At 29.9% G+C, this 15,445-nt stretch overlaps 1 protein-coding gene across 1 annotated transcript; it reads left to right on the forward strand.

The window, feature by feature from the left end:
* Positions 1-1,340: 1,340 nt before the first annotated feature.
* Positions 1,341-12,642, forward strand: LOC145065417 (disease resistance protein Roq1-like). The gene is made up of 5 exons (XM_079012407.1): positions 1,341-1,922; positions 2,479-3,562; positions 3,648-3,923; positions 11,094-11,867; positions 11,955-12,642. Exons 1-5 carry the CDS (start codon positions 1,423-1,425, stop codon positions 12,525-12,527), a joined length of 3,207 nt encoding a protein of 1,068 aa, XP_078868533.1. The 5' UTR covers positions 1,341-1,422; the 3' UTR covers positions 12,528-12,642.
* The last annotated feature ends 2,803 nt before the right edge of the window (positions 12,643-15,445 follow it).

Below are 15,445 nucleotides of genomic sequence, written 5' to 3' on the forward strand. Positions count from 1 at the left end.
AACTCTGCTATCAGCTGGTTATATTTAGTTTATTAAGGTAGATAAGTTCTACTTTTTTATTGGATAGTGGTTTGTTTCCTCACCATATATTCTTTCATATTTTGGTTTGACGAAAAAATTATGATAGTGAAAGATAATCATATTTTAATCAACAGTGACAAATGCTAACATGAATTTCAATTCTATTACATGTTGAGTAAATTCCTTTTTTTTTGTTCCTGTGCTGAGATGGAAATTATGGATTAGATCCCTAAAATATTTTTTTTGGCACGGAGGATCCTTGTACTTTTGGTTTATTTTGGATTCAGTCGTCATTATCACTCAATTTGAAGGTCCAATTATATTTACAAAAGTAGTCTGGTGAAATCCAAAGCAGTCAGGTTTAGTGGGTTTATGCTGGCGCTCCACAATCTTTTGGCACCTAAATCACATCCAATTAGTTCGAAACCGTAATCGCCAGCAATCTTCCAAATGAAGCAAAAAATAACACTTTCTTGATAGAAATGGAATTGAACCCTGACCTTGAAGATGTAATTACAAAGATGGAATTAAAATTGTAATTTAATATATTCATTTATGTTTCTTGACAAAATGATGGCACTGAAAATAATTTTGACATATTTTTAATTTTTTTTTATTAAAAGGTAACAAAATCTGTTTTTTTAGGCCGGTTCAAGTGGATAGTGATTTCCTGAACAACATATTTCCATTCACAATTTATTTTGAGATAAAAAAATAGTGATGGTTAAAGATAATCATTAATTAATTAACAAAATGTTGACATCATGTCCAATAATATAGTTAAAATTCATTACCATAAAATATTTATAGTAATTCGACAATAAAATGATATGAACTGTAGATTTCCTTTTTGTTTTTTCCATTTGTCTTTTTGACAAAAGAAATATATCATTCCACCTGTGAAATCTGATTCAACTGAACTATCGTCTTAGCATATTTTGTGGTTATCTACTTTTAATATTCGAAGTCAACAATGTTCGAAATAATGCATCATTCAATTTTCACAGAAAAAAGTATGAAATTGGAATTTTTACTGTAGATATATTCTAATTTATATATTTCTTTCTACTTTATTTGAAAATAATGCCTCATTCAATTTTCACAAAATATGAAATTGGAATTCTAACAAAAAGCTGCGTTTATTTCCATTGCCCTGTTTCTAATGAAAATGTTCCCATCAGAAAATTTCCTCCATATTTTCACAAATAATTGTTTATTATCATAACGACATTATCAATGCATGTGAAACCAACTCCCTTCATTGAACATGTCAAGGGATAAGAAATTTCTTGAGCCTTTTCCTGAAACTGAAATTTCTGGGAAACCCACATCTTTATATATATAATTTCATTTCCCTGAGGTGCACAGACCACTTTCAATCTCAAAAAAATCAACTCATCGATGGCCTCTTCATCATCTTCTCCCTCTGCTCCAGCCTTTTCATCTCATTCCTGGAATTATGATGTTTTCCTTAGTTTTAGAGGAGAAGATACTCGTCGCACTTTTGTTGATCATCTCTACACAGCTCTTGAACAACAAGGGATCAACACTTACAAGGACAACGTAGCACTTCCTCGGGGTGAATCGATCGGCCCATCCCTTAAGAAGGCAATCAAAGAATCATATATTGTTGTCATCATATTCTCTAAAAGCTATGCAGATTCATCGTGGTGCTTGGATGAGCTTGCACATATTATGACATGCAGGGATATAAGAGGGCAAATCGTTATGCCCATATTTTATGACGTGGATCCCTCTGAAGTCCGAAAACAAAAACGGAGGTATAAAGAAGCATTCACCAAACATGAGCGTGAGAACAAGACCAAGGTTAAATCTTGGAGAAAAGCACTTGTGGATGCAAGTAGCATTTCTGGATGGGAAACGAGGAACATTGCTAACGGGTAATTTTCTTCGTCTTTGCACTTTGTATGCTTAAGATATGTGTGCTATACGACCCATATATATATACTTCTTACTTAAGAGCTTTTTATACAAATGTTCTAATAATTTGTGATGAAGTTGATGACCTCTATAAATAGAGAGGTTTTGACTACATCACTTGATCAGAGGTGAATGTAAACATTTAGAAGATTATGAGATGCTTTCAGTAGATGTGGTTTGTTATGCAAGTGGGCAAGTTTAAAAGACATCCCAAGTCCTAGGATTATGTATAAGCTCAGGTTAAGACATGATGTAATCTATTCTAGTTCTGTACTTAACACCTCACTTCAAGCTACAACAGAAATTCATTTTGTTTTAGTTGTTTCTATTTGAAACTGTATGATATTTCTCAAGAAATTGTTACAAACTACTTGATATCCTTTTTGCATGTTCTATCGGATTGGGAAATATGGACGGTATTAGGTTTCTTTTTCCTTATTTTATGGACCATGAAACAAATGACCTCTTTTGTCAATGTGAGCATATTTTAATTATCCTTGTATATCCAATGCGTAGGCATGAATCACAAGCCATCAAACAAATTGTTGTCGAAATTTCGCAGAAGGTGCAACAAGTAGCTTCAAGTGCAAATGAGAACCTAGTTGGAATAGTGGCTCGCATGCAACGTTTGAAATCAGAGTTACAAATTGAGTCCGGTGGTGTGCTTATGATTGGAGTATGGGGGATTGGGGGTGCTGGTAAGACTACTCTTGCATCTTCAATTTATGATGAAATTTGTCGGCAGTTTGATGGTTGCTGCTTTATTCCAAATATTCGAGAGGAATCAAGCAGACATGGTTTGGGGAAGTTGGAAGAAGATATACTTTCAAAGATGGGAGTAAATAGAGTTGGAGGAGGAAGATGCTTGATAAATAATAGGTTTCATCATAGAAAAGTCTTGATTGTTCTAGATGACGTCGATCACCTTGGCCAACTAAAAGCGTTAGCCGGATCACATGATTGGTTTGGTGAAGGAAGTAGAATAATTATAACAACTCGAAATAAGCATTTATTAGTTGCACACAATGTAAATGTGATACATAGTATTAGGTTGTTAGACAATGATGAGGCTATTAAGCTCTTTCGCAAGCATACACCTCGGGATAACAGACATGTAGAAGATTATGAAAAGCTTTCTAAAGAGGTGGTCTCTTATGCTGGTGGGCTTCCGTTAGCCCTTACAGTTCTTGGTTCTTTTCTGTGTGACACAGAAATTAATGAGTGGAAGAGTGCATTAGTGAGACTGAAAGAGATACCAGACAATGATATTGTGGAAAAGCTAAAAATCAGCTTTGATGGGCTTAAACCTGTTGAGAAAGAGTTGTTCCTAGATATTGCATGTTTTTTAAGGGGGCATGAGAAAGATAATGCAATGAGGATCTTTCATGCTTGTGGTTTTCATCCTGTTATAGGGTTGAAGGTTTTGATACAAAAGGCTCTCATAACTATTTCAGAAGATGGAAAGTTTGATATGCACGATCTGGTGCAAGAAATGGGACACCACATTGTTAGAGGGGAATACCCCAACAATCCTGAAAAACATAGTAGGGTCTGGAAGGTAGAAGATGTTGTGAAAATATGCTCTATGGATGCAACCACGGTAATGTTAAGCTAGCTTTTCATGAAATATATGTATGAAGAAACACTTTTAATTCAACCTTGACACCATTTAATTTTTTCCACAGGAACTTGACATGATTAAAGCAATAAGTTTTAAATACAGTAGTGAGGGTCAACTACAAAGGAATAAACGTCAGAGGAATTTTAGATACGGCAGTGAGAATCAGTTAAAAAGGTATAAACGTCTTCTTCATCCGATTGTTGCAAACGCGAAGAACCTTAGGTGGATTGAATGGGAAGGTGATCTTGCAAGTCCATTGCTTACTAACTTTCCACAAAGGACGCTTTGTCATCTAGTATTGCATAACAGCTTGCAAAAACAGCTCTGGGAGGGTAACAAGGTAAATGTCATTGTCTATCTAATTAAGAGATGAAAACAAAGATGTTCACCCTGCATTAATTTTGGTGTCATTAGGAACTTATATATATATATATATATATATATATATATATATATATATATATATATATATATATATATATATATATATATATATATATATATATATATATATATATATAGTGTTAGATTCATGTGAGACGGCCTAATTTTTTGAGACCGTGAGACGCAATCATAGCCACTCATTTAATAGATAAAACAAAAACATTTTTAAAATTCAAAATAATTGAAATTTTTCGAATTTTTTTTCCAATATTATTTTCGAAATATGTATTTTTCCAAAAAAAAAAATACCAAATTTTTTTTAAAAAAAATACATTTTTTACATATTCTAGTAATATTCTGTTACAATATTTCACGTATTTTTAAAAAAAACGGGATTTTTTTTTATTTTTTTTAGTTAATTCAAGTTCCGAAAATAATATTTAGAAAAAGAATTTTTTGATTTTTCCATTTATTTTGCATTTTAAAATTATCTTTTAGAATATGTACAGTATAATATTCTATTAGAATATTTCATGTATTTTAAAAAAAACGGGATTTTTTTTATTTTTATTTATTTATTTTTAGTTAATTCGAGTTCCGAAAATAATATTTAAAAAAAAAGTATTTTTGGATTTTTCCATTTATTTTGCATTTTAAAATTATTTTTAGATTTGTTGTCACGATCTCAAAAAATTAGAATGGTTTCAAATGAACCTGAATATATATATATATATATATATATATATATATATATATATATATATATATATATAGAGGTGGGTTCATCATTGAACCATAGAACCACCTTATTACCACTGGATCATTTATGAAAAAAAAAAAGTATTTTGGTAAAATAACTATTTTATTCAAAAAATAAAACAATAACTGATTAATGATGTTCCTAAATTATAACACTTATTTGAAATTAATGTCAATAAAATAGGAATGAAATTTTTAAACATCAAGCATAAAAAAAAAATTGTAATTACACGAATCAACAAAAAATTCAAACATCAAAAATTCAGATTATGACTATGTTGATAGGTTAAGATTGATGCTTATTGTTCATAGATGACCATTGAAAAATATATGAAAATTCATAAATGTTCGTAATTAAACATGTCCGTTATGATCATATATGAAAATGCAAACATCAAAAATTCACGTTATGACTATGTTCGTAGGTTAAGATTGATGCTTATTGTTCATAGATGACCATTGAAAAATATATTAAAATTCATAAATTTTTGTAATTAAAAATGTACGTTATGATCATATATAAATAAATGTTCATAACTCACATGTATGAAAATTATAATAAGATATGAATAAATGTACATAACTTATAATTTTCATCATCAAATATGTATGAATGTTATGATCATATATGAATAAATGTTTATAATTGGACATATATGAAGTTTTGTATAAAATATGAATAAATAACCAGAATTTGATAATGTTAATAAATGAACATATTTTAGAAAAAACCCAGAAATGAAAATTCATAAATGTTCATAACTGAACATTTATAAATGTTTATAACTGAACATTTATAAATGTTCATAATTAAACATGTACGTTATGATCATATATAAATAAAATTTCACAATTGAGCATGTATGAAAACTATAAGCTCTAATAAAAAAAATAGTTTTTTTTGCCAAGTGTCACTCATTTAGACCTATGAAACTTGTCAATCTTTTGTTTCTACTAACTAATATTTTATCACATGTCATTATACTCCTCCAATTTATATATACATATATATATATATATATATATATATATATATATATATTATATATATATATATAACTACTAAATTTATGGATTCTAAAATCATGGTTTCCATTTTTTTTGTAATTATACATAATTACATAAAAACAATTCCTACACCTTTATCTTCAAAATAAATTTCACACATACACACACATACATACATATATATATATATATATATATATATATATATATATATATATATATATATATACACACACACACATATATATATACATATATATATATATATATATATATATATATATATATATATCTTAATTTATAATTTATTTAATTTATTAGTAATTATTAGTTTTTCTATAAAAGCTTAATTTATTTTGTAACCGTGGTTCCCACGGGTTATAACCTAGTAAGATATGAATAAATATCCAAAAATTGACTATGTTCATCAGTAAACATGTATGAATGTTATGAATATAGATGAATAAATGTTTATAAATAAACATGTATGAAATTCTTGATCAGATATAAATGAACATATTTTAGAAAAACACATAAACTAGTCATGTTCATAACTAAACATGTATGAATGTTATGATAAATAATGTTCATAAATATTTATAACCGAACATGCATGAATATAACCATATCAGATGTATAAATGTTCATTAATGAACATACATACGTTCAATTATAAACATACATATAAATAAACGAGCAAAAGTAAAGAACTTAGTTTTAACAAATAAAATAAGATGACCATTCATCCTTATAAGATTACAAAATCTAAAATTTCAAATGAGAAAACATTAAAACTAAAAATTAAACATTTCAAATCAATAAATTCTATGTTATAGCTTGAAAATACATATTTTTCATCAATCTTACTAGATTAATGAAGTATAGTGTAACATTATATTCATCATGCAACAAGTTTATCCTTCTTCTTCTCATAATACCAGCAGCCTTACTTTATTATTCACAACAATTGCTACTGGTTCACTTATCATATAAGCAATAAATCTAAGTCAAAGTACAATAATAAATTTTAGTAGTGATAATTAATCGTTTTTTAATTCCTTACAAAATAAGGCTATGTTTGGCGTACTAGCTGAAAAACTGGTTGTTAACTGAAAAACTAATTGATAGCTGAAAAACTAGCTGTTAAATAAAAAGATAGCTGATAGCTGAAAAGCTAGCTGATAAAAAATAACGTTTGGTAAAACTAGCTGAAAAACTAGCTAAAAAATATAAAATTACATAAAAGGACATGTAAGAATATGTGTTTCTATAATTAATTAAGGGGTGTATTTGAAAATTTTTAAAAAGACTCATAAAAAGCTAGTCTAAGTAGCTTATCAAAAAGCTAGCTTATAAGCTACCTTTTGGCTTACCAAAAGCGACAACATAAAAAAGCTCAAAAAATAAGCTAGCTTATCAGCTAACTCTGGCGTAAAACATAGCCTAAATGAACACATTAGCTTAAAGAAAGCATAAAATATATAGAAAAAAAATCAAGACTAAAACGTTAGAACATTTCAAGGGACATCACTTTGTTATGCATATCGAAGTGATTATATAATTTGGCAGTCAAATAAAAAATATATAAAAAATAAGTCACGTCTAAAGCGTTAGATTAGGAAATTAAGATCTCGCATGATTAATAGGGTTAATCATCATTTTGGATCAGATACACATACACTCAATATTTTAAATATATATTAACTAGTTTATAACCCATGGAAACCACGGTTATAAAATTAATTAAATTTTTATAATAAAAATTTATAATTATTAGTCCGTTATTTTGAATAAGTCATTTTAAATAAATTGTTAATTAAAAGATATATCAAAATTTTAAAGTTATTATAACTTCAAATTAACATATAATTAAAAAATGTAAATTTGAATTTTGAAATGAGTTGCTTAATATGTCTAAATGACACATAATATAATATTAATGAGGAATTGTATTAGAGTGACACTTGGCAAAAGAAGATTAAAACTATTCATTTATTAGAATATGATTTAGCTTACCAATCAGGAAAACTCCTCGCATATGGTGGAGTACGACATCAAAAAAAAAAAAAAAAAAATCCTCAAATGCAATCGATAAACCCATACATGAGAGCATTGATTGTATGGTTGTATTGGAATTAGGCATTGATCGCTGACTCCGACACCTCTTTTTCCTCCCAATTACAGGAACACATCACACAAATGCACAACATCTTTCCCCTTCTTTTGGCCTCTTTCGATCATTATATGGGATGTAGGGCAGCAAATATTTAATTTATTGTTTTCTTTCCTTTTGATTTCATTTTTTAGTTCCTTAATTTTAGTAGTTACGAGTGAAAATAGGAGAAAATCATTGAAATGGATAGTTTTTAAAGTTCTTAGAGGGTGTTTGGGTGTTCATCTAAAAACTCCTTATTAACTTATTGATTTTTGAAAAGTCAATAAGTTAAAAAAAGTGTTTTGATATCTAACTAGTTGTGAGATCCATGTATTACATAGGTTAATTTAAAAAAAAATTGAATATAAAGATCAAAATATTTGAGAACTTTGAATTTATAACAAAATAAGAAAAATAATGAATTATTATAATGGAAATTTCTTTTATCTTTTAAATTTAAACAAATAATTTAAATAAATGAACAAAAGAAATTAATGAGCTTTAATTTTGGGAATTTTAAAATTAAAAGGTACGTTCATTAATAAAATTGATATTCATTTATTACTACATTTATTTTAATTGTTACATTAAAATATTATGTGTAGTTTAATATAATAGAAAAACTCATAAAATGACGTGTGAAAAAAAATTAATTTAAAATAACCACAAAATGACATTTTTCAAATTGAATGAGAGTGTGACAAGTGACAAAAAATATTCATTTATTAGAGTAGATAAGGACTTTTAGACTATTCCCATCAGCAACCCAACCCAACCTAAATTTTTTATTAAAAAATTAATTTTTCTTCCTTCCACCTATCCAACTCAATCCAACAAAATTTTCATCTCATTATCATACCAACACAAACAACCTATTTATTATAAATAAAAAATTAAAATTAAATAGAAAATATATCAATATTATACTCAATTTAAAGAGAAATTTTTTTTTATAAATTTTAGATTTTTTGTTAATTTTATTAAGATAATATTTAATATATAAATGTCAAATCAATAAAAAAAATAGAATATGAAATATAAAAGAAAAAAGGAAAAGAAATGGAGTGAGTAAGTGTCAGCTAGGTTGTGATGGTGTCCTAGTTCACCATTAATCATTTAATTTTCATTTTTGTTATTTAAAAAACTGGTGAGCGGATTGCCTAAAACCCCCCAATGGGGGTAGCCTTAAAACTCCTTTTTGTTTAGCATTTGAAAAAGAAGTTTCCAAGAAATAACAAATTGTGACTTTTTGAAATGACTTATAACCTTTTAGGATGAAAAACAAACAAAATATAATTTTCAGTCAAACACTTTTTAACTTATTGACTTTTGTCACTAAAAAGCTAATCCAAATTTTTTTTTAAAACTCATTTCCCATCTTCATAAGTCAATAAGTCTTTTTTGGCAAAAGTCTTTTTCACATTCAAAATGAAATCCCAAACCCATATAACCTCTTGTATAAATGATTCAATCAACAAGGGTGTAAAGTTTTAGTGTGTACCTTTTTAATCTAATCAATTTATATAATAATCTTAAGGCTATAAATGTAGTTATGTGCTTTTATGAGTTTAAATTGGTTACACATTGACCCCTGACACATGCAAAATATCATTAATGTTATTTGATTGACCTCTCAAGTATGCTTTGGGACAGACGTGAGACGCTCAGATGATGCAATTGACTTTTTTAAGTGTTATATGATAAACTTTGTAAACTACAACTTTTTTTTAATGCCAAGAAAACTTTATTAGAAACAGCTAGCGAGAGGTTAATATTACGACGAGTTCAAACATTCCCTTAATGGGCCATTGCGCGACCTGGACCAATTGATCTCGTTAAAAGCTAAAATTTTTGCCTCATTTGACAGATCGTGGATGCTTCTCCTCGAGTTGTTAAAATGTGGTCGTTCTTTTATTCCCAAATCATGGGTGCTTCACCTCATTTGCTAGATCATAGCCATGAGCACCGCGGAGAACGATCACCTTTTTTAGTTTTTATGTAAAGCTCGTCCTCCAAAGAAATACCCTTTTTTCTTTATTTTTTTTGTTGATTTATTACTATAACAAAACATTGATATCATCAATTTTCGTTCAAATATCTTTTTTTATTAAGTGATACATAGATTGTTAATTTAACAAACATTTTAAATGGTTTCCATTTATAGATCGAAGGAATTTTTTTTTTTTTGCCTAATCTTCATCCAATTGAGAAATAGTGTACACATTTTAGAATTCTTTGATTATATATATATATATATATATATATATATATATATATATATATATATATATATATATATATATATATATATATATATATATATATATATATATATAGGGAAAAGTGAATATACCCTTAAGGGTATATAAGCTTAGGTACCCAAACACACCATAACATATCATTTTGTATGATATATTTATTATAATGTTCTTAAACTTCAACTCCTAACATGATTTACTTTCAATATTTTCGAATTTTTATTATTATCTTTCTCGTACATAACATCTTTTACCGAATACCTACTAGGCTATATATATTGTAGTTGAAAATGAAAATTATGTAAGAGTAAAATAAATGTGTAATTTATAAAAATCCTGGAAGTAAATCAACTTTGAAGTTAAACTATAAGAACATTGGACAATTAGAATGTATTATATGATACAAAATGATGTACTATAGTGAGTTTGGGTACCTAAGCTTATATACCCTTAAGGGTATATTCACTTTTCCCATATATATCTTTACTATCTTATAAAACAAATCCCACTATTTCTAAAAATAGATTGAATAAAATAATAATATTTTTTTAAGACGTCCAAATCATTAAGCTAATTGTACAACTAATCACTAATAAAATAATATTAAAATTTAAACAAACTCCTATACATCTTCTCTTTCAAGGTTTTAACCAGATTTTTTTCATCCAAATAAATACTCAACACCCTATAATTTGGTCATTTCATGAATTTTCTTTATTTTTAATATGACATGTTTCCTAAAACAAACTAATGATTGAATTGAAAATAATCATTCTCCATCGAAAAGAAATTAATTGTCGAAACAAACTATTTGTCGTCCGCCGCTTTGCGCGGGTAAACGGCTAGTGTGTGTGTGTGTGTATATATATATATATATATATATATATATATATATATATATATATATATGCCATAATTTTGACTTGTTTGCACTTGTAAACAACAGTTGCTGCCAAATTTGAGAACAATTGAACTTTGGGGTTTGGATAACCTAATCGTGACACCGGATTTTGATAATCTTCCAAATCTTGAAAGATTGACGCTTAATAGATCTCGGTGTCTAGAAGAGGTTCATCCATCGATTGGACGTTTAAGAAAGCTTGTTTCCTTATCTATAAAAGATTGTCCCATTCTGGATATGTTTCCACCCATTACCCAACTAAAGAAACTTGTGACACTTTCATTTTCCGGGTGCGTTGAACTTTTTAAGAACATGGACAATTTACCACATCTTGAGTTGGATAATAGTGGGAAAGAAGTTCCATCCTATATAGAATCAGGTCCAAAATATTTTGTTACTTGTTGGAGGTGTGGTTCCAGCAATATTCTTGGTGTAGAATGTTGTGTAGGGTTGCAGTTTTTTCTCAAGGACTTGAAATATTTGAATCTTAGCCAGTGTAGTTTGGGAGATGAAGAAATCACCTCTGCTGTTTGGGAGTTTCCCAATTTGCAAGAACTTGATCTAAGTGAAAATAAATTTTCCCGATTAAATTTTAGTCTCTTGCAACTTCCTCGACTCAAATGGCTCAACTTGACTTTGTGCCAAGGCCTTGTTGAATTGTCAGAGCTGCCATCAAGTATAGCTGTTGTTATCGCTGATTTGTGTACATCACTTGAAAGCTTTGGTGATATTTCAAACTGTAAATGGTTGTGGAACGTCTCAAACCGGTGGGGGAAAAAACTTGGTGATGGTGACATATTACTAACCTCCATGTTGAAGGTTTGGCCCTACGTATCATTTAAATTTCAATCTTTATCATCTAAACCCGAACATAAGAATCATAACTGAATATCTTTTCCATGGCAGGGAAAGGCTATTGAAGATCATTTTATCCGTGTCACTCTTGAAAATCACATTATTCCAAAGGGGTTAGTCCGCAGGTTGTTTATGGGGAGTACATTTATACTGCATTTTCCAGATGATTGGTACAACAAATTTTGCGGGTTCTTAATATGTGTTGTTACCGAAAAGAAAGCTAGGTATATTAATATAGTCATCAACCAAGCGGTAGATGAAGATTCTCTATTTGAGCTTTTGCAGGAGTCTAAGGAAGCGGTGAAGCCTAAATATGATAGTACAAGGACATATGTAGGATATGTTTCATTTGGTTCATTAAGGCACACCGCATTTTCAAATTCATCATACACTATGATTTCAGTTTCCTTAGACTGTGTGTATGGGAATCCGTTTGAAGGTGAGAGTTATATTGTAGCTGAACTCCTTCCTCGGAAATATCAACCACAAACAACAAAAGTTGCAATAGATTCCTCAGAGTTTTGGGATAAGGAACTTGATTATATACAACCACCATTTACGGTTCAACAAGATTCAAAGTCTTCTATCAAGATTATATGGCGACTCGAAAAAACCTTACACTAATTTGTTAGTGATTTGTTATAGGTTTGTGGTGATCTATATATTCCTCTATTCGATCATTATGAACTCTTTCACTATTTTTGTTGACTTTTATTCGACCATTATGATTTGTTCTTTAGTTTTGTTTTCCTTTGTTCTACCAATAAGACATTTAACCAATAAACAAGTTTCTATAATAATATACTACATTCGTCCCAAATTGATAGTCCATTTTTGACTTTTAAAGTCTTTTTTTCTTCAACTTTGACCTTAAATATTTTTGTTTATTTATAAATAATACTTAATGCAAACTATATGAATGAATTGTATTTTAAATGTTTTTTCATTGTTATAAGTTTTATCAAGTAATATATAACACAAATAAAAGTATTTAAGGTCAAAATTGAAGACAAAAGACTTCAAAAGTCAAAAGTGGACTATCAATTTGGGACGGAGGGAGTACATTTTACTATTTTAGGCCCATATGTATATACCTATTAAATTAGGTTCTATATTATAAAGCTTATACATATATCAACCGTTGATGAATAATGTTTTATTTCCTCCATCTGCCTCCCACATGTTAACCGTATTTTATATGGTGTATTGTGAAATAGAATACGGGTAGATTAGGAACTGTGTTTTATTTGAGATATAGAATATAGCAACAAAGTCAGGATATTCTATTTGGTGTGTTGTATTTGTGATGGTGTTTGGTGTATTTTATTCCATTTAGTTTTATTTTTTTTCTAAAGGTCGTGTATATCTAACAAATCGTATTCAATCATTAAATTCTTGAGCGGTATTTACTAACATTCTTGTTGATAATCACTTCAACCCTATTATATATGAACTAGTTTATAACCCGTGGAAACCACGGGTTATAAAATTAATTAAACTTTCATAATAAAAGTTTATAATTATCAATCAATTATTTTAAATAAATTATTAATTAAGAGATATATCAAAAATTTAAAGTTATTATATAACTTCAAATTTAACATATAATTAGAAAATATAAATCTAAATTTTGAAATGAGTTGTCTAATATATTTAAATTACACATGACATAATATCAATAAGATGTTGTATTAAAGTAATATTTGACGGAGATTAAAAATATTCATTTATTAGAATAGGATTTATAGTATACACTTGCCATATTCTTTTGTTTTCTTGAGTTGGTACAATATTTTTCTTATCAGTCGACATACTTGCTTTTGCTTAATTGAGGTGTGTTTTATTTTTCTTTTATAATCTCTATATAATTACATAATTTATCAATTAACGTAGTTTGGCATTGGTTACTAATTGATACTATATATATATATATATATATATATATATATATATATATATATATATATATATATATATATATATATAGTATCAATTAGTAACCAATGCCAAACTACGTTAATTGATCAAATAATTTTTTAAATTAAAATTATAAAATAATATTTAAATAAATCAAAAAATGGTTACAAACAATTAAAAAAACTCACTAACCAACACAACCCACCACTACTACCTACCACCTACCTCCACCACCCATCACCACCACCTACAACCCACCACCTACCACTACCACCACCCATCATTACTCATTAACACCACCCGCCTCCACCACCACCACCACACCTACCCACCACCCTCCAAAACCACCACCCGCCATCACCATCACCACCAGCCACCATGACCACCCATCTCAACCACCCACCACCACCTCCCCCACCCACCTCTATCACCTATCACCACTACCAACACCACCACCACCCATCACCACCATTTACCACCACCACCTCCACCCACCACCCACAGAAACCACCATCTGCCACCGCCATCACCACCCAACACCTACCAACCCCCAACCAACCGCCACCACCACCCATCACAACCACCCACACCCACCACCTTCCACTGTCACCACCATTGCCACCAACCACCACTGCCTACTATCCACCACCCCTACCCACTGTCCACCAAAACCATCACCCATCAGCATCACTACCACCCGTCATCGCTAACTACCGTCACCCATCACTACATACCACCACCACCCATCACCACCATCCACCTCCACCACGATGACTACTACCACCCCTATTACACCTACCTAACATCCACCAAAACCACCACCCACCATTATCACCACCACTCACCACCGCCCACCCACCCACCACCAGCCATCACCACCACCCCGCTTCTACCATCTACAAAAACCACCACCCGTCACCACCAAACATCAGTACATGCCGCCACTACCCATCACCACCACCACCCACCCACTCATCAACAACACCACTATCCACCACCCAACAACCATACAACCATCACCCACCAACCACAACCCACCACCCCTCACCACCAGTATCACCCATCATCGTTCACCAACCACCACCACCCAACCATTTATCACCCATGACCCTCCATCACCTACCACCCACCACTACCACCACCACCCACCCCTATCACAACTACCATAACCACCATCCATCACCATTATCCACTACTACCACCAACCAACCCACCACCACCACCCACCTCCCACTACTTACAACGATCAACACCATATGTGATTAAATGCACACAATCAACTAAATCATATATGATTATATGTATTTAATCATATAAATCACATCTGATTAAATACATATAATCATAGTTGATTATCTGTATCTACTCACATACGATTTATATAGACATGATTCATTTTCATGTTTTTAACTAAATAATTTTTCTCATGTATTTAGTCACATGTGACTATATGTATTTAATCATGTACGATTAATTTGGACCAAAAAAACTGTTGAATCCACAATACAAAAACAAATCTTATGTATATAAATCATATTTCATTAAATACATGGGAACAAATATTGAATCGAGAAAGACAAAACGTATCTTTCCCATATAAATCATATATGATTAGATACATTATA

This window comes from Lactuca serriola, chromosome 8, assembly GCF_051521515.1.
Source record: "Lactuca serriola cultivar US96UC23 chromosome 8, Lser_US96UC23_V15, whole genome shotgun sequence".
NCBI classification, from domain to species: Eukaryota; Viridiplantae; Streptophyta; class Magnoliopsida; order Asterales; family Asteraceae; genus Lactuca; species Lactuca serriola.